The sequence below is a fragment of the Balaenoptera physalus genome (genome assembly GCF_965194825.1).
Source record: "Balaenoptera physalus genome assembly, chromosome: 5".
Taxonomy (NCBI): Eukaryota; Metazoa; Chordata; class Mammalia; order Artiodactyla; family Balaenopteridae; genus Balaenoptera; species Balaenoptera physalus.
In genome coordinates, this window is record NC_138884.1 from 149,743,339 (window position 1) to 149,771,337 (window position 27,999).

Here is a 27,999-nt window from a genome sequence, read left to right on the forward strand (position 1 = left end):
ACTTCCAAGGCCACGCTGGCCTCTCCCCAGATGTCAGGGGACTGTGCCAGATGCTTCAGAGTGACTGACAGACAACTCAGAGTGACTGGGAACGGGACTTCCCTGGTGCTTCCGCTGCAGGGGGCGTAGGTTCCATCCCTGGTCGGGGAACTAAGATCCCGCATGAGGCGCAGCGCGACCAAAAAAAAAAAAGAAAAGGGACTGGGGAAATGGAAGAGAGCCCCAAACTTCAAAATGCAATCCCACATAAAGAAAAAAGCCTTTAAATTTTTTAATACAAAAATACTCATACACAATCTTCCAAACACAACTTCCGACCTTAAATCCTATTTCCCCGCAACCAGCAATTCTCAAATCTACATTTCAGTATCTTCCCCCAGAAATGAATTTCAAGTTTTTTAAGTCTGTCAAAATTGGCGGTAGCACCTGGTACACCCCCCCAAAGGCGGAGCCTGGCCTCGTTCCGTGCGACGCTGAGACACCAGTAGGCACGTTGAGGTTTCTGTTTAATTTCACATCTCAACAGGGTGCGGTGGACACGACGCCCGCGGACACAGCACTTTACTCATTCATCAAACGCTACACGTCTCACAGGATCAAGAGTTCGGCAACTGACAGTCGTCTGTGTTACCTTTCATAAAAACAGGCTTATCTTTTCTTATTCCTGGACATACGGCAGTTCTAGAAGATGGCGCCGCACACACTGCAGTTTATGTGTCAAGGGAAACACTGGGAAGGCGCCGGGGCGCAGACCTGAGGGTGAGGCAGGGGGTCCCGAGCATCCTCGGAGGACGGGACCCGGGCGGGGGCGCCAGGCGGCCTCCCCGTGGCGCTTGCAGCTTATCACCCGCTTTGGACATGGGCCTGCGACCCCCACGGAGAGAAGCGTCCCCGTGTCCAGAGGCCCGCGCTGGCGTCGACACAACACACGAGGGGTCCCGGTCAGCTCCTGACGCTGAGGAATCCTGAGGCGTGTGGGCGGTTTTCATTGTGTTTCTGCTTCACATTAACGACAAAGGACTGAAGCTGATGTTCGGGAAAGACCGACTCCCCCAAAGCAAGCTCCCCTCCGACGCGGAGCAAAGGCCTCGGCCCCGTCGGGAGGGCCCTTCCAGCCCCACTGCTCCTCCAATGCCTTGCGCTCAGATCCATCAACTGGTTTTCTAGAGATTCTCAGAGTTAGTGTTATTTGCTCATTAGTTTAACAGTTTTCGGAAAGAGGGCAACCATATCTAAAATAAGTTTTCCAGTATTTCCTTCAGAAAGGTTATAAAAGAATTTGGAAGTAATAGCAAAGTGACTCAAAAATCACACAGCATTTTTACTACCGTCAAATACAAAAATAAGTTAACCTGCCCCCCAAAGTGCACTGCAAAACCAATTCTGATGTTGACTTAGGCACAAGTCCCTTACTGGCAGGAAAGGGCAAGTGACAGCAGCCCCCACCCAGGCCCCTGGCTCTGAAGGGCGGGGCTGCAACCGCGGCCGCTGTGCTGGCACCAGGCGTCGGCGCCCCTCGTGCCCAGCCCCAGAGCGCGCAGGCGCCAGGTTCAGGGCCTGAGGAGCATAAATCTACGTCAATCCAGTATTTTCTTAAAAGACCATTTGAGAGAGACGAGAGTTCTGAACTGAAATACCCCACGGCCCCTGCGTCTCACCGAGCAGGCGCGTTTCCAGAGAGAACCGAGCCGCCTGCGGAAGCACCAGCTGAGGACACGGCTTGTTTTTCCTTTGGTCCTACGTACGGTCACTTGCCCCAGGGTCACCGGAGAAGGGCCAGCGGGATGGCCTCGGTCAGCCGACTCTCCTAGTCCACGCTCGGGGAGGCCCGGGCGCCTCGCACCTGGAGCAGGTGCTTCCCCGGGGGTCCCGGCCTGGCCGAGACCGCCCCCCCTCCCCCCACAGCTCACGTCGCAGAACCACGGAGCAGTAGTGAACTTGGGTCCAAGTGTTGGTATATCCTGCAGTTCTCCGAGGCGAAAACGGTGAGAGAGACAAACAGGAGACCTCAGTGGCAGTTTTCAAGAACAGCTGTGTAAACTCTTCTGCAGAGGAGATGTTCTCCTCAGGTTATTTTAAGAAGAAAAGGTCAGAAAAAAAGCACCTGCTACCGTGTCCCCTTCCCTCCCATCGCGAGTGGAGACAGGCAGGCACACGGGCTCCTGGCAGGGCGCTCCCAGCGTCGCGGGGTCCACAGGGAACGCCGTGCTCCGCAGAAGACTCTCCCCGCGTGGGGCCAGCGGTCCGTGGAAATCTCCCCGGGGACAGTGTCGGCCGGGCTGTCCCAAGGCCGGGTGCCCACGCCCGGCAGGCCGGCCCGAGTCCCCGGACAAGCGCTCCGCCGAGGGGCCGCGGCCGAGGGCGTCTGCCCAGCGCGGCTCAGGCTTCCCGGGAACGGGCCCACAGCACGCGCGGAGTCACTTGGGGTGACGATGCTCCTGAACTCGCTCTTTCCTCAGCCCGAGAGGGGCACCTGGACGCACACGTCTCCCGCGAGCTCCACGTCCCGGCGGGGGGGGGGGCACCTAGCAGCGCCCTGCTGTGCGACGGTCACCCGAGATGCCGCCGGGCAGAGCGCCGGACAAACCGTTTCCCTAAGTTGCCGCGTCACACGGCTCAGCGGGTCACACACGCATCAGTAAACACGCATTTCAGTCGGTGGTAATTTGTGAAACAAGTTTAGCAAAAATATATTGAGAATAAAAGCCAGAAACTGGTAAAGAAAAGCCAACCTAAAAAGTGTACAAACTCTTCCCCCAAGTGATGAGCCCCTCTGGCGAGGCTGCCCCGCGTGAGCCTGTGCTTGAAAGGCCGACGTGGCGGCAGCGCTTGGTTCGCGTCCGCGGAGAGAGAAACTACAGGGGACACCCCCCAACACGACTACGCTAGGCACCGTCCTGGGGCCGGCTCCTCACTAGGATGCAGAAGGCGCATTCTGAGGAAAAACTTCACATTAGTACGAAACAGAAATCATACAGCTGTTTCCGAAGAGCAAAATCATCAAAACCATGGTTCCCAGGGCACTCGGGGTCCGAGCCCTCGCCCAGGCCCCACCCTGGTCTCCTCTCCTGAGTGACGGCAACGGGAAGCAGGCCGGGTGACGTTGTCAAGATTAAAAGAGGTAAGAGTGATCCTCCGAAAAAATACTACTCTATACACCTCAGGGGAGATAAAAACATTTCATATGCCAATTACTTTTCCATCGTAACGTTAACCTAGGAAAGTAGAGCGGGAGGGCACCTTGACGTTCTGAGATTCAAGTGTAGCTGTAATGCTGCGTAGTCAGGCTTGTCTGTCCTGGGGCGTCCGCACCTCGCGGCTGGAACCACGCGGCTCGGACGGTCAGTGCGGCGCAGCGGGCGCTGCTGGGATGGCTCAGTGACGGGAGGCGCCCCCTCCCGAGGAGGCCTGTGCGTGCGTCCCGGGGGCCGCGGGCGGCGTCCTCCGGCCCTCTGCCCACAGGGCGGGCCGGCCACCCGGGGCCGCCCGATCTCACCCCGCCCCGGCCTGGTGCTATTTGCCCTCTGTGACCCTCCGCCAGCACCTCCTCTTCTTCCTCCTCCCCTTGGACTTGGGCTCCGGGCAGGGCTGCTCGGCCAGCTCTGCCCGCAAGTCGTGCTCGCCGCAGTACGGCCGCCCGTCCTGGGTGGAGCTGAAGGCTGCCCCGTCCTGGTGTTCCTTGCAAAACGAATTGGGGCAAAAGTGGCAAAATGAAGTGGAAGGTTTCCCACACACGTCACAGTGATGCCAAGGACATTCCCACTTCCCTGCAACGAAACAAAGTATCACCAGACAGAAGAGAGGAATGGCAACTTGTAACACTGTAACATTTTCACGGTTGAAAACTAAAACTCAGTCTAGTCAGATGAACACAAACTAAAACAAGACACTGCTTTCCACACAAGTGTCAAAAGGTAAAGAGAAGCTAAAGCTGGTGCTCAGAGGCCTGGGGGGCGGAGGGCGGCGAGCAGGCCCCACCCCCGAGCCCAGATGGCCCAGCGGCACCGGGGGCCCTGCCGCCCCGGCTGCTCTCCGGTGACGGGGGTGCAGCCGGGCCGAGTGTTGCAGGGACCCCGATCTTTCTGGGATCTTTCTGGCGTCCCCCTGCAAAGGCTCTTAGTGCGGTCTGGGAGAACCAGCACGCCCGCCGTGAGCCTCTCTGCCGCCTGCCTGCTGGCCCTGCTGCGTCGTCTTGTGCCACACACAGTGTTTCTGTTTCTGTTTTACAGTCAAACACATTTGACTTCTTCTCTAGCTTTCCTGCTTCTGTCTCCGGGTGAGGGCCTCTCGGCTTCCCTCCCGAGGTGACATGGCCGCTCTGTGCACGCCGGAGCCCGTCATCTCCCTGAAGGGCAGAGTCCAGCCCCAGCCCCAGCCCCTCCCCGTCTTCCCAGCCGAGACCCAGGCGTGCGGGCCCCTCACTCCCAAGCAGCTCCTCCCGGCGCCTTCCCCCAACCCCTGCCGGCCCCCAAGGGCTGCGCCCAGTGGTCTGGCCTCGGCTGCCCGGGCTGGGGACCCACCGAAGGGCCGCTTGCCCAGGCCCAGGCAGGGCAGGTGGTAGGCCTTGGTGCAGGACTTGCGGTCGCACAGCACCAGCTGCCCGCCGTCACCACAGCGGAAGCACTCGTCCTCAGACGGCTTCTTCCCTTCGCCTTTCGTTCGACGCCTCCTGGTTTTTTTCTTGGTCTTTTTGCCCTTCTCCTCCGAGGAAAGGGATGCCGAGGTCTAGAATGAAGAAATAAATGCAGTTCACTCAAGGGAACTGCGTGCACTGAGGCCAGCTGTCCCGAGGGGTCACCAGGGCCAAGGTCAAGGTCGGGAGCGCCAGGGACCCCTGACGATGGTCTCACGGGAGAAGAGTGGGGGTCTGCAGCCGACAGGGAAAAGGCAGGGGCCCAACGTGTTCCCGTTTACTGCCTGTAGGAAACAACACAGGCCGCCGGCCGCAGCGCCGCTCAGCGGACATGCGGCCCAGGGCAGGCTCTTTCCCCACGCAGCGCGTCTTGTGAGAACAAATGACAAAAGCCAGGTGAAGCAGCAGGCCTGCTGCGGACATCCCACCTCTGGGCCTGGATGCCTGTGGCCGTCCAGAGGCTTCAGGCCCGGGTTTCACCCAGCACAGGGAAGGGGCTAAGTGTGCTGGGTGGAGCCGTGTTCCCCTGCAAAGCCATGTCCTTCCCGGAATCGCAGATGTGACTTTGCTTGGAAGTAGGGTTGCTGCAGATGTAAAGCAGTGGGGGTGAGGTTGCAGTGGAGCAGGTGGGCCCTAACCCTGTATGACCAACCGGCGTCCTTGTGAAAGAGGGAAAGAGACGCGGAAACAGACATGCAGGCAGAACGCCACGTGCCGCCAGGCGCCGGGGGCAGACCCGCCCCAGGGGAGTACGGAGGCTGTGACTTTGGATTCCCGGCTCCAGGCCGTGAGCCCCAGCACCCTGTGGCCTCTGCGGGGGCAGCCATGGCCCGCGAGCCCAGCAAGGAGCCCAGCAAGGAGTCTCACGCCTGGCCTCCCCTGCCGTCCGCGCCCCGCCCGGCACACTCTGCTCCCGCCTCCACTCACCTTGGGCCTGTCCCCGAGGAACCCGCTGCAGTTGGAGGCCCCGCACCGACAGACTGTTTTCTCGTTGCCCAGACAGTCGAGGTTGTAGTTGAAGGTCAGCTCTGTCCCTGGGTGAGGGAGACAAGCCACACTGAGACACTGCCCTTCTCCCGACACTGCCAAGAAGCCTGCATCAGGTCTACGAGCCCTGCGCCTGTCAGCGCACCTGTACTGTCCCCGCACGGCTTTCGATTCCACGCTGCAAGGTGCACGTTCCAAACAAAACACAACTTCCAAATCGCCAGCCGCCCGCCCTCCCCAAGCCTGGCGGTCCGGCCACAGGCAGCATCGGACAAGGGCCCCTCCACCGGCCCGCTCGGCTGGGAGCCCCGGGGGCACCGTACCTGCAGGAATGTCACACACGGCAAAGAGGCCCACGCGAGTGTCGCCGTTCACCGTCCACTTGAGGGTCTCGCAGTTGGGCTGGCAGCTGTGATTCATGAACCGGGAGTAGTTTCCTTTGGGGCCGGCGTCGATTATACGGTCCTGTAAGGCACAACTCAGGTTTCAAGCAGCATCTACATACGTGGTCAACTCTCAGCCATCACGTTCTCATTCAAAGGGAACTGTCACCGTCGTGCTGGACAACTGGTGTTGTACTGAGACCGTGGTCTCCCAGGTCCACTCGGACGGGACAGCCCCAAACCAGTCCTGTTTCTCTTGCTCACGGAGGGCAGGCAGGTCAGCACCACATGGAGGGACCAACCGCTGGTGAGCGGGGGGCAGTGAGCCGAGCTCCCCGGCGTCAGATGGCAAACGAGGGAGCCGGACACCAACAGCCTGACAGAGGACAAGACTGACCGCTTACGACACAAACCAGCCAGCAAGCCGAGACAGGCCAGCGGTGGAGGAAGCAAGGAGAACGTCCTGAGGCCATGAGGCCACGCTGGCTGATGGGAGGGGGGCCAACCCCCGCGGCAGAAGCAGTCTTGAGATGCACCCGGGCAAAAGCGATGAGGGTCCCGCCCTCGTGCTCCCGGGACTCGACCCCCCGAAAGGCAAGCGCCCGTGTGTACGCGGAGACTTACACCTACTGTGGCAAAACCCAGACGATGCAACCGCCCGGCACTGGGGAGCAGTGACCTCGGCTTCCTCACCCTAAGGGTCTCCCAGCGACCGCGCGACCGGGAGGGGCAGGAGAAGGATGTACCGGAGGCGGGAGGGCACTTAAAACTAGGCCACGAAAAGCATCACAGCCACGCGGTAACGCCACACGGGGTCTGTGAGTGGGGACAGGACGTGTGTAAACACGGGCACCCCAGGAGCGCAGCATCGAGACACCTGCCAGGCTCCCCTGCCTTGGACGGGCGGCCCTGGCGGGGGGGGGCCTCAGCCACACACTCGCACCCAGACGCTAGCTGCTCCTCTGAAGGCGGACGCGCCTCAGAAGTGCCTGCTCTGCAGCGTGCTCCCGCCTCACTGAAAGGAACCGCCGAACTCGCTCTGAGCGCTGCATCGGCTCCTCAGGGCCGAGATGCTGGCGCCCAGCTGTCCCTCTGCTGATGAAGCTGGCGCTGCTGCCCGAGTCCGCTGTCACACCGCTGCGGCCACAGGCTCTCTGCACGGCTGCTGCTCTTTTCAGTCGGCGCTTAGTCCACGCTGATTCTCTGCCTAGGACCTCTCGCTCCAAGAGGTGAATCCACAGTAGACTTCCCCTCACTTGGCTGTCTCCTGTGCCTCCGCGAATTGTGGCCCGGGGGGGTTGCTGCTGTTATTTGGCGCACACCCTGCAGGATGTGTCCTGGTCCCTGGCGGCGCTTTTGACGTTACAAGGCCTTCCTCCGTCTCACTGAACGCGCTGGGGCCCAAGTTCTGCCTTGTCTGAGAACAATTCTTTTTTAATTTGACTTCACCTGACACACCTTTGTGTACAATTTTATTTTCAACTTTCAGGATCTCTCTGTTTCTTAGATACAGCGGAGAAATAGGCTTCGCTTTATGAACCAATCTGGAAACCTTTTAATAGATGAGTTAATCCAACTCCCTTTTACAAATATGACTCATATGTTGGGCACAATTCCATCAATCTAGTTTGCTTGTTTATTTGGGTTTTAAGCCTTTCACTATGAAGTAATGGGGTTTTTAAAATATTGATTTTCCTGTTATGTTGGGAACCTTGTTTTATTTTCCCTGCTGGCTGCCCTTTATCGAGGGCATCTCTGCCTGCATACGACGCCCGTAAGCTCCTGTTGCAGCGGTCTCCCCTGACCCACCTCCATCCTTGCAACCCGGTTTTCAGTAGCATTCTTACCGTAATACTTACAAATGCTGACAACTACCCCAGCGTGGCTGGCCAGCTCTGACTCTTGGGCGTCAGCATCACAGGTGAGCTTACCCCCCTCTCCGGCCTCCCCTCTCTGTCGCTGTCGGGAGTCACAGTTTGGCACAAATTCCCGATACCTGTACTACCGCCAGTCGCTTTGCGGGGGTCGCCTGGAACCCGTCCTTCAGCAGCTTCCCCCAAAGGACCGGTGCCCTTAGCTCCCGTGTCCACACCTGTCACTCTTGACATCTACGTCTGAAGAACCAGTCGGCGGGAGAGGAAGTCTCCAGTTCACTCTTCCCTTGAAAACTTTATCAGTGCTGCTCCTCTGTGCTCAGGCGCCGGAGTCCGCCATGAGAAGCCTCGAGACGGCCTCACTTTCTTCCCCTTAGAAGTAACTCAATTTTTTGGCCAAGCTAGCCAAAGCGTTCCTTGTTATGTCCAGTAATTTTAATAAGATATTTATTATGTTGACCATTTTGGATGGCTTGCCCCTGAAATACAGGGTATTCTTTCAATACCTAGACTCCGGTCATGCAGAGAGACCCCCCCTTGGCCTGCCCGCTGGCTGCGCTTTCTTCCTAAGCCTCCTTTCCCGCCGTGTCCTGTCCGTCCTGCACCTGCTCAGGAGCTGCTCCAGGTGGCTTCAGCTCTGCTTCGGAAATGCTCTGGCTGCTGCTCGTTTCACCCCTCAGGTCTCCGAGTTCGAGGTTCAGCTCCGCTTGCTAGCTGGCCGTCTCTCACCCCGCACGCTCTAGCAATGCACGCTGACTGCTGGGGCGTGACGTCCCAGCTCTGTGGCCGCGTTTCCCCACCCACAGGGAGGTTCTGCTGCTCTTTATCATCAGATTCCCCGAAGCGTGCTGGGGCTCCTGGAGCAGCTGTCGGCTGGGTTCTGGGTGTCCTGCCTCTGGGCTCCCGCTCTGCGCTCACCTGACGGCGCACAGCTCCCCAGCCTCCAGAGCCTCGGGCCCCCTCTCTTTGCCTCACAGAGAGCTGCCTTATTTTGGAATACGGTCCTTCCGAGGCCTGTCGCCACACGTCCCCAGGACCCCACCCACCCTTCTTTCTCTGAGACCGTTGGATACACATCTACTAGTTCATCCTCTTGTGCGACTGTCGGCAGCAAGGAGGTGAGTCGGGACTGCTCAGTTCTGCTGGGAGCAGGCAGCTCGGGGGCGGGGGGAGGGGGGCGGCCTAGAGGCGCCAACTCTGCAGCCCCTCAGCCTCCAGTCTCCTGCTCTCAGACAGGGCCTTCCGTCTGCTCATGGGTGACAAGTTCCTCAGTTTCACCGAAGATGTACTTTGTGTATCTTTTTGTTGCTGCTTTGGAATTGAGCACCACCATCTTCTACCAAAATCCTGTGTATAGATTTTTTAATTTAATTTCTATAGATTAAGGGGTTTTTGGGCAGCACCTTGTGGGATCTTAGTTCCTCGACCAGGGATCGAACCAGGGCCCTGGGCAGTGAGAGCTGAGTCCTAACCACGGGACTGCCAGCGAACTCCCTACCTTGTGTTTCCTGATTACTATCTTTTCTCCTTTTTTCCTCCCTCCTCCCTCACTTTCTAGTGAATGAGACTTTTCTTTATGCCCTTTTCCACTCTCTCACAAGGTGGAAGTTACACTTTCCATTTCTACTCATTCAGTCATTTCCTGTGTATTCCCGACAAAGCACGAGTTAGTGAAGTCTCCCCTCCATCCACACTAAACACGCAGCTCACACTGGCCTCGTCTCTCTTCTGACGCCCTCTGTGACCGCCACCCCGGCCCCGCTGCCCCGCATTCACCAGCGCTCAGCACCTGTGACCGCCACACCCGCACGCGCACCGCCTCTTATCCACCATCCTTCTCGCGCCTCACACGTAACTTCGGAAGCCCCTGAAGAACCTCCTTTACTATCTCCTCCGCCACGTGACGCCGATGGTCAGCTCGCTTGGTCCCTGTCTGGAGGGTGCGAGGTGCGGGGTCAAGGGTTTTTTCCCTGAGGAGTAGAAGTGTCCCTGGTTTCCATCATACTTGAAGGAGGCTGACCATCCACCTGTCGTTCCCGGGAACATGCTCTTTTTTTTCTCCGTTGCCTTTTCTTCTGGCTGCACTGCACGACTTGTAGGATCTCAGTTCCCCGACCAGGGATTGAACCTGGGCCCTCGGCTGTGAAAGCGCCGAGTCCTAACCACTGGACCCCCAAGGAAGTCCCTCTCTGTTGCTTTTCATCTTTGTAGTGTATGGCATCTTACAGGCTTTTTTGTTGTTGTTGTTTGTTTGTTTGTTTATGTACCTTAACTTTATTTTTATAATGGAATGTAGATGATTTACAATGCTGTGTTTCTTTCTGGTGTACATCCACTTGAATCACTTACAGAGAGACAAATATATATTCTTCTTCAGATGCTTACCAGTCATAGATTCTTCTTTGGTTATTACAGCGTGTTGAGTCGAATTCTGTGTGCTGCACAGCAGGTCCTTACTGATTACCTATTCTCTCTATGTAAGGGCGTGTCTGCTAATTTAAACTTCCTGGTTTATACACCCCCCCCATTCCTTTCCCCTCTGGTAGCCGTAAGTTTGTCTTCTAAATCTGTGACTCTGTTTCTGTTTTGTAAGTTTGTTCATTTGTATCAATTTTGAGATTCCACCTAGGTGATATCATATGATATTTCTCTTCGTCTGACTTATGTCACTTAATATGATTGTATCTAGATCCATCCGAGCTGCGGCAACTGGCCTTATTTCCTTCATCTTATGGCTGAGTAATATTCCATTGTACATAAGTACCACATCTTCTTTATCCATTCTTCCTTCCAAGGACAGTTAGGTTGCTTCCAAGCCTAGCATCTGTTTTTTTTTTTTTTAATTTATTTTTGGCTGCATTGGATCTTCGTTGCTGCGCGCGGGCTTTCTCTAGTTGCGGCGAGCGGGGGCTACTCTTTGTTGCGGTGCCCGAGCTTCTCATTGCGGTGGCTTCTCTTGTTGCGGAGCACGGGCTCTAGAGTGCAGGCTCAGTAGTTGTGGCGCACGGGCTTTGTTGCTCCACGGCACATGGGATCTTCCCAGGCGAGGGCTCGAACCCGTGTCCCCTGCATTGGCAGGAGGATTCTTAACCACTGTGCCACCAGGGAAGTCCCGAGTCTAGCATCTTTTAAACAGGGCTGCACTACATGTTGGGGTGCATGTGCCTTGTCGATTTATACTTTTCCCAAGATATATGCCCACGAGTGGAATTGCCGTATTTTCTGTAGCTCAGTTTTTTAGATTTTTTTTTTTTTTTGGTAATTGAATCTTGTTTATAATTATAGGAGATGTACAATAATAGCCATTTTTTCTTTTTTTTTCTTTTTTTTTTTTTAACATGGAAAAGATATCTCTTAATTTCTTAAAAGTAAGACTTGATTAAGATAATACAAACGTCTCACTGTGGCTTCTCCTCTGTCCTTAGACGTGGGGTATCCTCCTTGGTGAAGTCCAGTGTCTTCCTGTCGATGACTGTCCAGCAGCCAGTTGTGATTCTGGTGCTCTCGCAAGAGGGAGTGAGAGCACGCCGTTCTACTCCGCCATCCTGGTTAATCCTCCCAGGCTTTTTTTTTTTAAACAACATACCTAGGTATAGATTTATTTTTATCTATCCTGCTCAAAACTTGTTCAGCTTCATCCATGAAATGATCCATGTCACAGAGATTCCATAAAATTCTTTTTCCACTTTGCCTCTCCCCCAGGTCTCCCGTCTTCCTTCTGGAACATCTACTGAACGTCTGTCTTCCATCTCTCGGCCTCATCGCTCTATCTTCCTGTGCCGCGCGTCCAGACGGATTCTCGGACGCTCCTTCTACTGCAGTCACTTCCCTGCTGCGGTCTAACTTTTCTTAACCCATCCACTGGGTTATTTCAATGACTATATGTTAACTTCCAGTTTTAACTGTTGGTTCAAATCTGCCTGATTTATCCCTCAGTGTCTTGTTCCTGTGTCTCTAAATCTCCTTTTATGGCTTTAACCATCTGTAACATGTTTATTTAATCCTTTCTTTCAGATTTAATCTTATTCCCTCAGATTCTCACCAAAAGCTAAGCCTTCTATGTGAGGGTCTGCTTACGGAGATCTTGTTCTGTTGCGTTTGTACACGTTTAGGGAGGTATGGCTTATCTTTTAGTCTTGCAGGAAATGGATGAGGTATGAATTGTTTCAACGTCTCATGCGTCATGGACTTTACCTTGGCTTCAGCCAGGTGCCCTCGGTGAATTATCATTTCAGGGACTAACTTGTATGTTAAGTGATCAACCTGGCATTTTTCACAACATGTAAGTAGTTCAAATTTAGACGCCTAAACACAGGAAGGCACAGGCCTAGGGTTCCCATTTCTAATCCCCCCACCACCCCCTCACCACCACCCCCCAGAAAGGAGGGGGGATGGCAGAGGGTACGTAAACTTGCCACCTCCTGGGGTTGTGTCTCCTTGGAGCGACCAGAAGGGGCCTGTCAGCTGGGCACCCGGTGTCCCGGACGTGCCCACTCTTCTCCACCCGCACTCGTGACAAATCGTCTTACCCACCTGCTGAGAATGCTGACCCCTGCAGCAGACAAATGTTCACAAACCTGGGCTTCAGACACCTAACAAGCACCCCAGAAGACTCCACTATGTACCTGGAAGGATGTGCAATTCCCCTGATCTTGCTCTTCTCTGACCCTGGGAAAGACTGTTCTGTGTGCCCGTCACGCATCAGAGGGACACGTGACGCTCCAAGAAGCCCCACGCCGAGGGCCGGTCACCCTGGCCCTCAGGCGGTGGCCAGAAGACACTGCGCTTGAGGAGACGAGCACAGGTGCCTGAAACACACCTACGCAGGTGACATGACAGCATCGCCTGGCGCGCAGTCCGACGCCCCAGAAAGCCCCGTGCGGACAGACATGGACCCTGAAGGCGCACCGCGTTACCTTGTCTACGGTGAGCACGTAGAAGCGGGTGAAGGCGCACGCGTTACCTTGTCTACGGTGAGCACGTAGAAGCGGGTGAAGGCGCACGCGTTACCTTGTCTACGGTGAGCGTGTAGAAGCAGGTGAAGGCGCACGCGTTACCTTGTCTACGGTGAGCGTGTAGAAGCGGGTGAAGGCGCACGTGTTACCTTGTCTACGGTGAGCGTGTAGAAGCGGGTGAAGGCGCTCGCGTTACCTTGTCTACGGTGAGCGTGTAGAAGCGGGTGAAGGCGCACGCGTTACCTTGTCTACGGTGAGCGTGTAGAAGTGCGTGAAGGCGCTCGCGTTACCTTGTCTACGGTGAGCGTGTAGAAGCGGGTGAAGGCGCACGCGTTACCTTGTCTACGGTGAGCGTGTAGAAGTGGGTGAAGGCGCACGCGTTACCTTTTCTATGGTGAGCGTGTAGAAGTGCGTGAAGGCGCACGCGTTACCTTGTCTATGGTGAGCGTGTAGAAGTGGGAGAAGGCGCACGCGTTACCTTGTCTATGGTGAGCGTGTAGAAGTGCGTGAAGGCGCACGCGTTACCTTGTCTATGGTGAGCGTGTAGAAGTGGGTGAAGGCGCACGCGTTACCTTGTCTATGGTGAGCGTGTAGAAGTGCGTGAAGGCGCACGCGTTACCTTGTCTATGGTGAGCGTGTAGAAGTGGGAGAAGGCGCACGCGTTACCTTGTCTATGGTGAGCGTGTAGAAGTGGGTGAAGGCGCACGCGTTACCTTGTCTATGGTGAGCGTGTAGAAGTGGGTGAAGGCGCACGCGTTACCTTGTCTATGGTGAGCGTGTAGAAGTGCGTGAAGGCGCACGCGTTACCTTGTCTATGGTGAGCGTGTAGAAGTGGGAGAAGGCGCACGCGTTACCTTGTCTATGGTGAGCATGTAGAAGTGGGTGATGTCGTTCTCGTGAGCGCGCCTGATTCTTGCCATGCATTCCTCCTCGTCGATCAGCTCCCCCACGTACTCATTCACAAACTCTCCCTGGAAACCAGAAGGGTGCGCTGCTGACGGCCAACGGCCCGGCCGAGCCTCAGCACCGGGGCCCAGAGCCCACGCCAGGAGCAGGCGTCGGGCAGGGGCTCACCAAGTCCCTGGACATTATGGCCAAGTTGGGCGATTGCGTGTTTCGTGAAGGCTGTCAGTGAAGCCTGTACCTGAGCCTTCTTCTGGAAGCAGCGGCGCTAACCCTTGCTTCCCAGCACTCCTGTGTCTCGGGGGCGCTGTAACCGTCAGCCCCCAGCTCCCACAGAACCCACCCTCACCGCTCGACCTCCCCAGCAGAGACAGAGCAGGGGTAGAAACACTCCCACAAGCTCTCCTGCAAGAGCCTGGATGAACCAGCAGGCAAGGCAGGTGCAGGCACAGGGCTGCTGGGGTTTTGCTCTCTCAAAGCAGCCTTCTCGACGCTGCTGGGGATCAGCCGAGAACAGCCCTGGGTCTGAGGCTGCCCGCGCTCGCTGCAGCAAGCACGCAGTTCCGCCATTCAGCCTGCAAGCGTGGTCCCTGTCACCTCCCAACAACCTGGTCCCGCACCGTCCCAGGACGGCCCCACGGGAGCTGCGTCCACGACGCTCTGCTTGGCGACCCTCCCAGCTGCCCTTCTAAGCAAACCTTTCCCTTCCCAACAGCAGCCGTCAGAATTCTGACTGAAGGCACGTTTCAAGGAATTTAAGGGTTTTACTCTGATAGATATCTTTCATGTAATGTTTTACAATCTTCAATTGTAACAACTCAAAAACCATTTTTGAAATACTGTTCTCACATGAGTGCAAAAGCACCACGAGCAAAGCCAAGTCCGAGGAAGTGGCGAGCGAGCCCTGGGGACACACACACACACACACACACACCTTCCTGATGTCCCTCTTGGCCACCAGGCCCCAGCCTTTGCCGTCTGTCTTGATAATCTTGGTCTCGGGGTACTGGCGTTTGGTGAAGCACTGGTTCTGGCAGAACTCGCCCGCGGGGCACACCTGCGGGTGGCACTCAAACATCAGCATGCGGTTCAGACACTCCGAGTCGGAGCCACAGGGGTTCTCGTCGGTGGGCTTGCAGTTGCACTTGGGGATCTCAGAGATGTCCGCCGCGTGGATCTGCACTTTCCCATAAGGCTTGTTCACCTGCGGGCGAGAGCCGGCCGCCTCAGCCTACTCACCCACGAGAGCTTCCAGAGTCCCGGCTGCCGTGCCTGCCCCACCCACCCAAGCCTCCTGGTGGCCTTTCAGACTCAGGCCAAGTGGGGACACGGCGGGGAGGCAGGCGGAGGCGGGCCCAGCCCTGCCCTGGGAGCTTGGCAAGGTGGGCTGCAGGGCAGTCCCCCCAACCCCCCGCGCTGGCTCATCTTAGCACTGTGTTCTTCGTTCATCCAAGAGCCAGGCCATGGTCACAGGAGAGAGAACCGCGTGGGGCCGCTCAGTGACACGGGGCACCCAGCCAACGCCACGAGACCTGATCCCCTCGCACACCCCCTCACCCAGCACACAAAGGCGCCCAAGGAGGCGGGCACACGGCGGCCCCGCCCTCGTCAACTCACAGCTCCTTGTTAAGAAACCAGAGCAAAGGATAAAGCAGCAGAGAATTGAAAAGACACTAAAGCAGAAATGAGTAGCTCTAGGGAAACCGTGGTGAGAGGCGCCCTCTTCCCCTGCTGAGGGAGAAACTGCAGTGATGCCAGCGCGTTGGGGGAAAATCTGGAATAGGCCTCAGGAATCCCAGTTTCATACTCTCTGACCCAGTAATTGCACTGCTGGGAACTCATCCCAAAGAAAAGACTAAACACACATTAGTACAGGGAATGCTTCCTTCACACAGACATTGACCGCAGTCCAGATTTTAGGAGCAAAGACTGAGCCCTTGAGCTGCCCGAAGGTGGCCAGCACGCGTCGAGAGGCCGCGGGGCCCTGGGCGACAGGGTGCGGGTGCACCGGCTTGCCGAGCGCGGTCGGCTGCAGGGCGCCAGGTGCTGGCGCTTCCTGCGGGGCTCCAGGCCCACACACTGGGGACACGGCCCCTGCCCGCCCTCCTGCGCTCCCCGCACCCCCCGAGGCGGAAGAGCACTCTGTCAGGGGCTCCGGCCGCGCACTGGCCTGGGGGGGCCACCTCTCATCTGAGCCCGTCTGCGGCACTCGGTGACGGCGTGCGTGGTCCGGGGGGTCGGCCTGTCCCTCTGCCCCTCCCACTCCAGGCAGCCTGGCCAGGACCGTAGTTTCTAGCCCCCGCTGACCAGCAGGCTGAGCCTCACCCCAAGGCAAAGCAGAGACCCTCTGGGCAGAAACCCCTGCCCACGCTCCATCCCCCCGCATGGCAAAGGACACGCCGGGTGGCGACGGCATCTTCTCCCCGCCTAGGACACCTCGTGCAGCTGCCCCGGGCACAGACCCTCGCTTGTGGCCAGCCTCCTGGCCGCCGAGCCCAGCCTGGGGAGGAAGAGTCCGCGGGCCTGAGAGCGACTCACCCCCACCCCCTGCCCCAGCCCCGCCAGGATGGTCACCTTGATGTGCTTGTAGGGCGGGGGCCTGCGCGCGCTCTCCTGCGTTTCTCGGGCTTCCCTTTGAAGTTTGATTTCACGGAAACGAGCTTCGGCTTCTTGCAGTGCTAAAAAGTCAACAAAGTGTGAGTGAAAGATTTTAGCAAATAAACACGTCCACCCTTTACGCTCTGTATTTTAACGGTTTAGTCTAAACTTCCATCTCACTGCTAAGTGTTGTCTGCGGTTTCCTTAAGACAGGTGCTCGGGGACGCCCGCCGGCTAGAGAACCCGGGGGCAGCTCGGTGCGGCCTCTCGGCGAGGGAGCGCAGCGCATCCCGCCTCCGCACCTGCCAGCCGACCCTAAGCCCCCACGCGTCCGCGTCCGGCCACCTCTCTTTTGTAACAATCCTTGAGAAAGCTGATGGGTCAGCTGTGCGGAGGCCCCAGGCGAGCAGAGGGCCTGCGGCCACCTCCCCGGAGGGGGCGAGGGCACAGGCCCCACTTCCCCGCCGTCCTCACTTGCCACCCGTCCCGTTCCCTCTGGTCGCCTGAACGAGACCTGCGCGCCACGAGACCTGCGCGCCGTCTTCTCTGTCCCCACCCAGGCTGTGGAGTCGGGGGCAGGGCGTCCTGTCGACCTGCCCACACCTGCCCCTCGGGGCACCTGAGTGTCTGCTCGTGGGCAAAGGGAGCCCGCAAGCCGGTGCGCAAGGCCCGGACCGCAGGCCAGTTTCCTGCACGCCGCCATCTCACGTAAAGGCAAGCGGTAAGGAATTCCTGGAAATTAGTACGCAGATAATTTCTTAAAAGTAGTTTTAATGCGTGTTAGTGAAAGTCACCACAGACCAATGTTAGAAAAGTCATTAAACATTACCTCTTACCCTCTGCTTCAACAAACCAGTCTACAGACCTACTTTTTTCAAATGTAAGGTACAGCTAGAATGCTGAGTCCAGCATTTTCTACAGAGGTCAAACATTTGGAAGCAGAAATCAGGACGAGCAAAGGCACCCGAGCACGCTGTTTCCGACCACCTGGGAACCAACCTCCGTACCGTTTTTGAAGACTCTTCCGATCCCTCTGACCCCCTGGTAGCGGCTGCCCCGGTCCCCCTCCATGTACGGGAACACTCGCGCCTGATGCGTCCAGTAATAATCTTTAGACCCAAAGAAAAACACAGGGAATTCTCCAATCTCGTGCTTCATTTTCTGAATATTTGGGGGAACATTTTTGGGATGGCAAACTTCTGCCGGCCACCATCTATTATAAATATTAAAAACAGGATTCACAGACTCTTCAGAGAGAGTGACAGTAATTTCAATGCGTTAAGTTCTGTAAAGTAAAAGAAGACATTTGAACAAGGAAAGAGGGGCAGGCGCCTCCTCCCACACCTGTAGTTCCCCAGCTTCACCCAGATGATGTCCTGGAAGTGCAGCTTCTTCCCGGCCCTGCAGTCGTTGCAGAACCAGCTGCCATCGGGCATCTCGATGTTCAGGCAGTCGGGGTGGAAGGCCGCCGGGCAGGACTCGCAGCACAGCAGGCTTCCCCCTGCACAGAGGGCGCCATTTAGCCCCACCCGCCCGGCTCAGCCCGACGGCCTTCCCAGTCTACAGCTCTTACCCTCTGACCCTCAGACACTAGCTTAAAAAAAGAGTCACCTGCATGTAAACACAAAGCACGTTTTGTTTTCACCACTAACGATGTCCCATAAGCCTGTGAAACGGTCACGGTTAACTCAGAGATACCACGTATGCGACTACACGTGCAAGCACGGGGGTGGGGGGCGGCAGGAGGGTGGAGAGCCAGAGCCTGAAAGGCGCTGCAGCCGGCCCCCCGCCCTCGGCCCTGGGAGCGCCGGGAGGAGCAGCACTCTGACCGTCCGGACGGCCCCGATGGAATCGCAGGGCTGGACGCGGGGGGGCGCCTCACCTTTGGAGCACACGAAGCACCAGCTCACGTTGACATGGGCGTGATGCCTCTTGCCCTTCCGGGCGGTGAAGTGATTCGTGCAGATGACGCTGTTGGACGCGATCACTGAGCAGCCCGCCGCCAGACACGCGTCCCCGCCATGGTAGGCGACCGGGCATCGGACACACCGCATCATTTTACCTGGAGAAGGAGAGACACCCCAGAGCCCAAGGCACTGAGCAGGGCACTCCAAGGAACCAAGCCTCCACAGGTTTGCAGGGCTGCTGCGGAAATACACCTGAAGCAGTTGATGAACAAAATAACTAGAGTGGGAGGGTAAGGATATTTATTAGACGTCATGAAAACACATTTCCTTAAGGCGACGGTGCTTCAAAACGATGTCAGAAAACCGTGAGGCATTTAAAACGCTGTTTTCTAAAATGAGGTCAACCAGGGTTTCTCGGCCTGGGCACTGCTGGCCCAGCGGGGACCCGCGGGGTGTCCTGTGCACGGGACAGTGTTTAGCAGCACCCCAGCCTCTACCCGCTGGGCGCCAGCACATCCCCCCGCAGCATCTCCAGACACGGCCGTGTGTCCCCTGGAGGGCTGGCTGAGAACCGCTGGCGTCAGGAAGCAGAGGTAACCCGCCACCCCCAATCCCACAGACCTAACGTGACATAACGTAGACGTGACGGGATTTTAAAATATTTTTCTCGCACGTGAAGGACCATTAAAGCCAGAACAAATAGAATCTATCAAAATGGCTCAAAGGCCTCCCACTCCTAAAGTCAGGGATCTTTAAGACGACATTTAGGGCAGGAAGGAAGGAGAACATCAAGAAAGACCCTAACCCCGCCATCCCCACCCCGTGTGGAGTCAGTGACAGAAGAACCACCAACCGTTCCTCCAAATCCACATCAGGGGTGAAGCTCTGTGGTGACAAGCCTGACAGCCCCTGCCTGCCCTCTACGTGCCCGGGACCGTGTCAAACCGGCACGGAGGCTCTCGCTCACGTCTGTACCTTTCGACGGCCTTGGGTTCGAGGGGTTGGAAGCATGGCAGCTCAAGCAGCTGTGCAGAGGGCAGCGGAAGCCCCGGCTCTCGAACACCGTCAGCGGGAACTTGCGCACGCAGGCCTCATGGTAGAACTTCCCGCACTGCGACACGACGCAGCGCTTGACGTCGGTCTTGCTCTCCTTACACACGAAACACGAGTGAATCCCTGACGGGGTCGGAGGGGCGGAGAGAGGGGCACAGAACAGGACTTGAGCTGCAGCTCCTCGTGGCTGGAGCACCGGCTCCTCCTCCAACCCCGCCGGGCAAACCAACTGCGGAGGTGCCCCACGGCCGGCCCTGGGGGCTCCCGGTGAGGCTCTGGGTGTCCTCCCGACACGGCACCCGTTCTGAAGAGTCCGGCCAGGGGACGGGAGGTGGGCGGTGGCCTCGGCCGAGAGCCGGAGCACACGGCGGGGCGGGGCGGGGCGGGGCATACCTGAGGTGCACTCGCTGCACGTGAACCTCCCCTCCGGCCTCCGGGAGAGGCCCAGGCAGGCCAGGTGGAAGGCGCCGCAGCAGGGGCCCTCGCACAGCACCAGGCTGCCCGGCTTCTCGCACAGCTGCGGGCGACAGGGGTGTGAGACCAGGTGTGAGAAACCAAACTCCACCCGATCCCCCGACCCCCGGGGCTCTGGGGCCCCGGCCGAGGGGAGGGAGGAGGGCCGACGAGGCCGGGCTCCCGAACAGCTGCGTCGGAGGCCGCCCGCCCCTCACCTGACACACGTGCTCCTTCTTGGCGGTCGCTCCTCGCTCAGACCTTTTAGACGAGACGGACACTTCGGTCTGGGTTTCGTCCGCGCTCTCGTCTGGGGACTCCGGGGGCTCGTCTCCGGGGCCATCCGAGACCTGGGAGGAAGGAGGCGGACGACAGTTCATAGTGGCCGCCCGCGGCCCCGCCAGCTCCCCTCACACGCGGCACCACCGGTGTCCGTGACGACACACTTGCCGATAAGCTGTGTACAAATTCGGAAACGGGCTCCAACCCGCTTGATTTTTGGTACACAATGTGCGCAAGGGGCACAAGGCTTAACAGCCTCTCCCCATTCCTTAAAAGTGAAGTAACTTTTATGAAAACCCAATTTGGTCTAGTAGGTGACCTAAGATGGGCTTGGGGACCCAGAATCTTGGCTTTTCTTACCCGATCTGCTAAAGGTTCAACTACCTTAAGGGAAGGGAAACAAGTTAACCCCCAACACGCTTTTGCGTCAAGTGCAGCCCTTGGTGGCGCGATCGTGTCACTCCGGCCGTGGTCGGACGGTCGGGAAGCGCGTGCTCACCGAGGTCAGGAGCCGGTCTTCCAGACTCATCGCACCCGTAACTGACCGCCCGCCCGTTCGCCTCCCCCCGCGGGGCCAGGTGGGGAGGGGGCACACGCTGCCGCCTGTGCCCACGGCAGTCCGCGCGACAGGCGGAGAGACGGGGACTCGGAGCAAATGCAGTGACTCACGGGCCGTGTTCCGTCCGTCTCGCCTTCACTTACCAGCGATGAGTGAGGCCGGGCTACAGCCTCCCCTCATCACTGTACACAGCTTTTTCCCTCACTTGACCAGCAATAGCAAATCTTTAAATAGAAATCAATAAATCTTTAGTCAGAAAACTTTCTCATATATCAAATTCAGGTTTGTTTTAAAGCCTAAAAACACATTTGGTATTTATCTGATGTTTACCAAATAAATGTTGCAAACTGAATTTTTCAACAGAGCAAACGTGTAAGCTGCATTTCCTGTACACCTCAATAATCACAGCAACCAGTAATTATGATCTAGGCTTGCTGCTTGCCAGTGAACACAAAGCTAGAAATTGAATCGGGCCACACTGTTTTTTAAAAAAAAACCACCAAAAAACAAAAGAAACCCCAGCAGGCCATTCACCCGATTCTGCAGCCTCACCAGTGAAATTCTCCCAGATTCACCTCCCTGAAATTACAGGGGGCAGAAGGAAGAGCCCCTGGTAAACAGAGGGGTTTTGCTGACTTAAAACCTGGTGTTGAAGTGGGCTGACTTTTTCGAGGGTTGTGTTGGCTGACTGGCACCGGTGGCAGGGTGACGGGTGTGTGGGCCACCGTGCCAGCCTGGACGCCCGCCTAGGCTTGACAGCGTGAACAACACTAAAGCACAGGTGTCAGCCCGCTGCCGCGAGGCTGCCCAGTGAAGCCCTCCCCTACGGCTCACCTCCTAACCCTCCACACTGACACCCGAAAGAAGGCAGTCAACTGGAAGAATGCTCCGAGTTCAAACCCCAGTTCAACGTGTCCGTCAGATGCAGGGTCACAGATGGGGGCGAGCACCTGAGGCGAGTCTGCAGCAGGTGCTGGGGCAGCCGGGGCACCAGGAAGGGAAGCAGCCCCGCTGGCCCTGGTCCCACTAGGCCGCCTGAGAACCGAGGCCCAAAGAAAGGGCCTTCACGTGGGCTCCAGGGAAGAGCCCGGTGCCCGACCCACCAACCCAGGTTCTTCCCTCAACATGGCTGCAACAAATTTAAAAGCTAAAAAAAAAAAAAGAAAAAGAAAAAAGAAAAAAAAAGAAAAAAGAAAAAGAAAAAATGCACGGAGAGAAAGACAGAAAACACAGACCAGTCCTGGGTCAAAGGAAGGAACAGCACCTTTTATTTAAGATTTACAGAAAAAGTGAGCACGTTTCCACTTGGAGATATTTCCTAAATTAACAAAGTCTGGTTTGAGGAAATAAACACTGAATACATACTTTGAATGGAAGTATAAATGTTCACGACACACACGAGGCGCATGTCCTGATGGGTCTAAGATACACACACAGCATCAGACCTTACAACAGCACAGTCCGTGACGGGGGCGGGAGGGTCCAGCTTCCATCCCACCGCACCCCTTCCCCGCGACTCAGCGGACCCCTAGCACACGGCCGGCCGGGGGTCTGAGGGCAGAGCGGGCGGGCACCTGGCTCCGGCTGCAGGCTCCACCTCCACGGGCACCAGGGGCCGGCACTTACTCGGAGATGCGTTTGTGAAAGCGACACATTCACCTGCACGGTCCCAACACAGTCCCAAATCTCAGGCTACGACCTCTACGGTCTATTCCATATCCAATAGGTAGGGTGCATTCGGAAAGAGAGAACCGCAGTGACCGAGTGGACGGGCGCGGACTGCCGGGCACTCCCCGCCGCGCCCGAGTCCACCAGAGCCACGCCTGCGGCTGCTCGGCCAGCAGCTTCGCTCCTGACTTTCCAGTTTCCTCCAGTCTGAAAACACTCTACTCTACTCAGTATGCGACAGCACGGAACTGCCCGTTGGCCTCAGAAATACACTCCTCTACGGGCAGAGAATGTGGTCTCCGTGATCATTACAGGGATTTTTCCGGATGATATTAACGAACATAATGTGACCTAGTGAACACATTTAAACCAACTTCGAGAAGCGACTTATGTGAATCCCAGGCAGGTCCCTCCCTGCCGGGGCTGGAGAGCAGTCCCCTTCGCCTCGGACAGAGGTTACAGTGAGGTTCAAATCTTTTAACAAAACACATCCCTTCACAAGTTGAACACTACATCATTTTTAAAATACAATTACAGACCTTGAACAACAGATATTTCTATAAACCAACATTACTTTTATGTTTAAGTTACGCTTTTGTAAAGGAAAAAATAGATAACTAGAAGTGTGTTCACATAGGATTTTGGATTGACAAATGATACGAATCCTGTGCCCAGGAGATTTAATGAGTTTAAAGTCAAAAGACTAATCTCAAACAGGTCTTCCAAGTTAATATCACAGTGAAATATTAGGGTGAAATTAAAGTAATTTGTAAATTAGTCATTCATCACCTGACATACTACAATTCAAACAAAAGTTATTGAATTTGTATTAAAGCAACCCCTCTAGATGACACAGCTCGACCCTTCCTAGCTGCCCCTAAAGTCCAGGTCTGAGTCGTGGGAACACACCCTGGCACTATCCTCACACCCACCTTCTAACCAGGCAGCTCCTGTGAGAACCGACAGCCCCTGAAGGTGCCAGGGAGAACCACGTGGTGGCCAGGCAGGCCGTGGGGCTGCTGTTCCAGACGCAAGGCCAGCCCTCATCACAGATAAAATGAGTCTCTAAAACGTCCTATCAACCCAACGTTGTCCCAACTGTGTCCCCAGCGGGGGCTGTCCCACAGAGAGTGGGCTAGAGCGGGGAGCTGGGGAGGGGCCTGGCCAGTGGCTGCAGGCGCAGCACTGAGTGACCCACCCCACCCCCACTGATGGGCCGGGCTGCCCTCCCCCACCTCAGCCGCTTCTGGAAGGTGCAATATGCCCCGAACGGTTAGCACATGCTTCAAAACACATGCCAAAGAATTATATGCAAAAACCCAACACCTACATTCAGGCCAGAAAAAACTGTAAATGTGGATCTACCAGGTAACCATGTAGCTACAAAGGCATCTCACAAGATGAGGCCTGTCTGGTTCCTAAACAGACACTGAGCAGGCGGGAGGGTCCCCTCAGGGTGTCCTCGCTGGTGGAAATGCCCAAAGCGAGTGGCCCCTGACCCCGGCAGTACAAGCAACAAGATGGAGGGACGCAAGGCATGTGTTTGTTACCTGCAAAGGACACCCAACTTTCCATCACTGGCAAGTAAATCAGTACTAATTTCTAATATTCTAGGTAAAACAGCAAAAACAGTACTTAAAAGGATGAAAATCAATTTCACTGACCAAAAATCCTAAAATATACAGGAGTCAGCATATTTCTTAAAAAAAAAAAAAAAATTGAAAGCCAATCATAGATTTGAGAGCATTCTGAGAAACCTTTTCTAATAAGATAGCGATATTTCGGTTCTTTCAGCAAAAGACTATAATTTAGATTCATAATCTAAAACATAAAACTGAGTCCTCAACAATTACTACTTCTGTTCATAGATTTCTAAAAGCTGAGGTGATGAAGCTATTGATTTTAAAAGCACAAATGCCAGTTTCACACTAAGTCAAGGCAGCTCTCACTCGGTCCACATACAAACGACTATCTGACCAGAACAACCTGAAACGTGAATTAATAACTGAAAGGAGCCAGACGCGCTTCAGAAACGAGTTGAGTTAGAAACAACCAAACGGCAAAGGGATCAGGCACACTTGCCAAAGTCATGGTGACCGTACTCTCCAGCTCCCCTTTCAGACAGGAGTCCCTGCTGGGGGGCTGGGGGAGGGTGCCTTCTCGCCCACCTGGGCCCGCACGAGGCCTCGCCCAAGCCAGCCAAGAGCCACCCGCCAAGCAAGCACCGCTCCTTCTACTGGACTCATCAAATGGACGGAGGACGCTCCTTTATTTAAAACACTTACACTGCTACTGAAATGGTGAACAAAACCTCAGCTCTTCATCTGCCACAGCGGGCCCAACGTCCAGGCTTTTGGTGGAGAACCCTAATTTTAAGCCCACACGTGGGCACCTTTTATGTTTTCGGAAGTAGATGCTAATTTACAGTCTGACTTTTCATTAGAACATTTCTAAGACAGACTCGATAGCTATGAGAGTCGCCCCCAGTCTGGCCACGCTCACACACCCCGGACCTAACCCTGGGCGAGCAGACCAGGGCCCAGGAGACCGAGAGGGGCAGCGAACCTCGCCTCTCCGCTGTCCTCTCCTCCGGTGTGTTCAGCTGCTCCCGTCCCCTACCACGGCAACCTCCCGAAATGGCCAACACCCCCCCGCCCCCGCCGTCCCACGCCCCGGCCCTGAGTGCTCCACTTGAAACGTTCCTGTGGTTCCGCGTGGACTTCCCACGAAAACCACGGCATCAGGCACAGCTAACGCTGGGACGGGGGCCTCACAGAGACCACCCTGGGAGCAGGCTAACCCTCCCACACTCACACACGGCAAAGAGCCACCCTTTGCCTTACGTTTCTGAAACTTTGCTTCCTTGTGAAACTTCACTTAGGTTTCTGGTTGGATTTTAGGAATGTCCTCTTTAAAACAGTGAGGTTACTTTCAGTTGGGAGGTATAAATGTGCGAGATACTAAAGAGAGGACTGAGAGGCAACCTCACCTAAGTCCCCCACGGCTGAAGACTCTGGGAAAGGTGCACAAGGAGACAGGAGTCTGTGGGCGGCAGTGGGAGCAGCTCCACCCGACACGGCATGGGCCCGGGGGGGCCGCTCCGTTACCGCGGGCTACCTTCATCTCTGGAACAGCTACCATCTCAGCTTCTGTACACTCAGACAAGTGTCCACCTGTGGCCTCACGTTTTGTTCCAGAGGCCCTCCTCGCAGCCACCTCCCCACCAGGCCCAAGTGTGGCACGTGGAAGGAGCGGTCACGGCAGTGACTCTGTGCAAGGCATAGCCAAAGTCACCTCAACAACTGTCAGCTCAAATGACTAAAGACCAGGGTGAATCGGCCTTACTTTGACCTTAGGAAAGGAAGCCATTCCGCTATAAATAGCAGCATAGTGGATCTGTGCTCCTGCAGACAAACTACTGCCCGACCCTCAGCTCTTTCAGAACAGGAGCCCCTTCCACTGCCCTCCTTCAGGAAGCTGTGGGCAGGCCCTCTCGGGAACTCTGCCCCCCACCAGCGTCCCTCAGCGAGGCCACAACAATGCTGACTACATCTGCCTCTGCCTGCTGGCACCTTCCCGCCTCCCGTGGGACGAGGTCCCCCCACCCCGCGCTGAGAAACACTGCGTCGCCCCCTCCCCCTCTCCTGCACGCACCCCTATTTACTCAGCTGAGGCTAAGTCTACGCTGCTCCTGTGGACACAGCATCGAGTCATCCCCGTCAAAAAGGAAGGCGCCCCTTTCTCTGCTGGCTCCTAACGCACCCATCACGTGTCGGTCGCTGGCTGGCTACCAACTCAAAATCCATCACGCCGTAATTTCAAACAAGTCTCTTAATCCTTGTCAAAGGCCTTCCAGGCTCGAGTCTTTACTTTGGGTAATGGCTTCTTGAACTAGGGTCATTTTTACACCACCGTTTTTTCACATTTTAAAATTTAGTGACTGGTGTTTTGAGAATCCTACATCAGTCCTGAGCTCCTCCACGTCCCTTAGGGACAGCGTGACTGAGGCCGTCCTGGGGGCCCCGTGTCCACTGAGTTTGAGCAGAGTTGCGCCCCCAGCCACAGTCCAGTACCCGGAAGCGTCAGTCAAGCCCAGCGTGGGCCGCTTCTAGGGTTACTTTACCCCCACGCGCACAGTGCACTCAAGAGGATTGCTTTTCATGCCAAAGCAAAATTTATACTTTTGGATAAAAATGGAATGATGGTGATTTTATTATTTTTATTGTTATAACCATTATTGTCACAATAGCGAACCACTAAGTCCTTGCAAGGTGCCAGGCACCCCAAGTGTTTTACATGCGTTACACTACTTAATGGTTTAGAACACAAGTATTTAGTGAGAAACTCTCATTAAAGGAAAAACACACCTGAAGAGTCCGCTCGGAATGAACCGAGTGCTACCGGCCTGGTAACGTGAAGAGCCCTCCCGCCTCTATGACCTGAAGGGCACGGAGGCCTTTCCTCACCATGCAAACATGCGGACACCCTGGGGCACACCAGGTGGTCACCCAAGATTGAGACATTTAATATAATGGCTCATGTTCTATAAAAGCAACCAATGAAGAGGTTGGTGTAAATAACCTGATTATAGGACCCCCCCTAGATAAGGGTTATTGAATCAAAAGAGTTAAATGGTTCACAATGATACTGTAAATGACATTTTTTTTCCTACAAATTTACTATAGCTAGTGTCATAGTAAAACTGTTTAGTAAAAAAAGACAGAATCAAAAGTCTTCCTGCCTTTTATGTTGGAAATTAGTTTACTATCTACAGGATTGAATACATTCCATTAGCAATGAGAACAGTCGACGAGGACTCTTTTTAATGTGTGCTGTTTGTTCTTTGTTTTTGAAGGTACAGGTGCTGACATTTTTTTCAATAAAAATTCAGTAAGTTATGAACTAGAGGAGAAAAACGACCTCTAACAGGATGAACCTCTACAGTGTGCTGTCCTTGTCACACGCCCAGGACAGCCCCTGATCGAGGGCATCCTTTCAACTTGAAATCTACATTGACCACTGGAATATGAATGTGTTTCTGTTATGAGATGAATGTGATTGGTTAAATGGCCTTGATTAGGTATCTTACCTTGGTCTTAAAATTTGTTATCTGTTTTCTTCATTGTATGTGTTATTAATACCAGTAAAAACAGATTATCACACATCTTCCATAACTGATTGTGAAAGGAATGCCACTGAGTGTGCACGATGACACGCCGCCTGCAGCAGACATCTTGGAAAATTACACCATTTTAAGTGCAGTACAGAGCAGCTGAGTTCAAATCCAACTTGGCTGATGTGGGCTCCCATAAAAGCTGTTACCAGTGAAGGCGAAAAAAATAAGAATTTGCTCTACTAAGGGAATAAGAAATGAAATTACAAAACACTTAAATCACATTAATTACTTCCCAGGCCTCTGTCATGCAAGTGTGTGATTGTAATCCGTCCTCCTCATTAGGGGATGCAGTACTACTATGGAATAACTGTTCTAACATAAGGTTTCATTGATCACATATACCTTGTTTGAGAGGAATTTAGACCACGACATGACCTAAAATGTCTTGAAACACCAACCCTATGAAAATTCCTTATTTTAATCAATGGTATTGAAAGGAGAGAATATAAACATGCAAAGGGCACGTGACTCACCCCGAATAAGGGGCCAGTCTGAGCCCTGCAAACAGCAGCCCCATGGTCGCCCAGTGCCCACCAGAACCGGACCTAGCGGCTTCTAGAGTGTTTCT

The 27,999-nt window shown here is 55.3% G+C and overlaps 1 protein-coding gene across 7 annotated transcripts in view; it reads right to left on the reverse strand.

The window, feature by feature from the left end:
• Window positions 1-247: 247 nt before the first annotated feature.
• The window catches only part of NSD2 (nuclear receptor binding SET domain protein 2), a 79,366-nt gene continuing 51,614 nt past the window's right edge, over window positions 248-27,999 (reverse strand). For 6 of the 7 annotated variants that reach the window (XM_082463121.1, XM_082463118.1, XM_082463117.1 and 3 more), the window contains exons 10-22: window positions 19,965-20,096; window positions 19,687-19,810; window positions 19,216-19,416; window positions 18,216-18,395; window positions 17,678-17,834; window positions 17,341-17,546; window positions 16,310-16,413; window positions 14,670-14,939; window positions 13,687-13,803; window positions 5,944-6,085; window positions 5,561-5,667; window positions 4,521-4,725; window positions 248-3,767 (exon numbers count right to left, since the gene is read on the reverse strand). In XM_082463121.1, the coding sequence (XP_082319247.1) occupies window positions 3,514-3,767; window positions 4,521-4,725; window positions 5,561-5,667; window positions 5,944-6,085; window positions 13,687-13,803; window positions 14,670-14,939; window positions 16,310-16,413; window positions 17,341-17,546; window positions 17,678-17,834; window positions 18,216-18,395; window positions 19,216-19,416; window positions 19,687-19,810; window positions 19,965-20,096 (2,199 nt within the window). In that variant the 3' untranslated portion in view covers window positions 248-3,513. Of the gene's footprint in view, window positions 3,768-4,520; window positions 4,726-5,560; window positions 5,668-5,943; window positions 6,086-13,686; window positions 13,804-14,669; window positions 14,940-16,309; window positions 16,414-17,340; window positions 17,547-17,677; window positions 17,835-18,215; window positions 18,396-19,215; window positions 19,417-19,686; window positions 19,811-19,964; window positions 20,097-21,832; window positions 27,571-27,999 lie in introns of those variants that run through there. The other variant, XM_082463123.1, reaches the window with a different exon arrangement.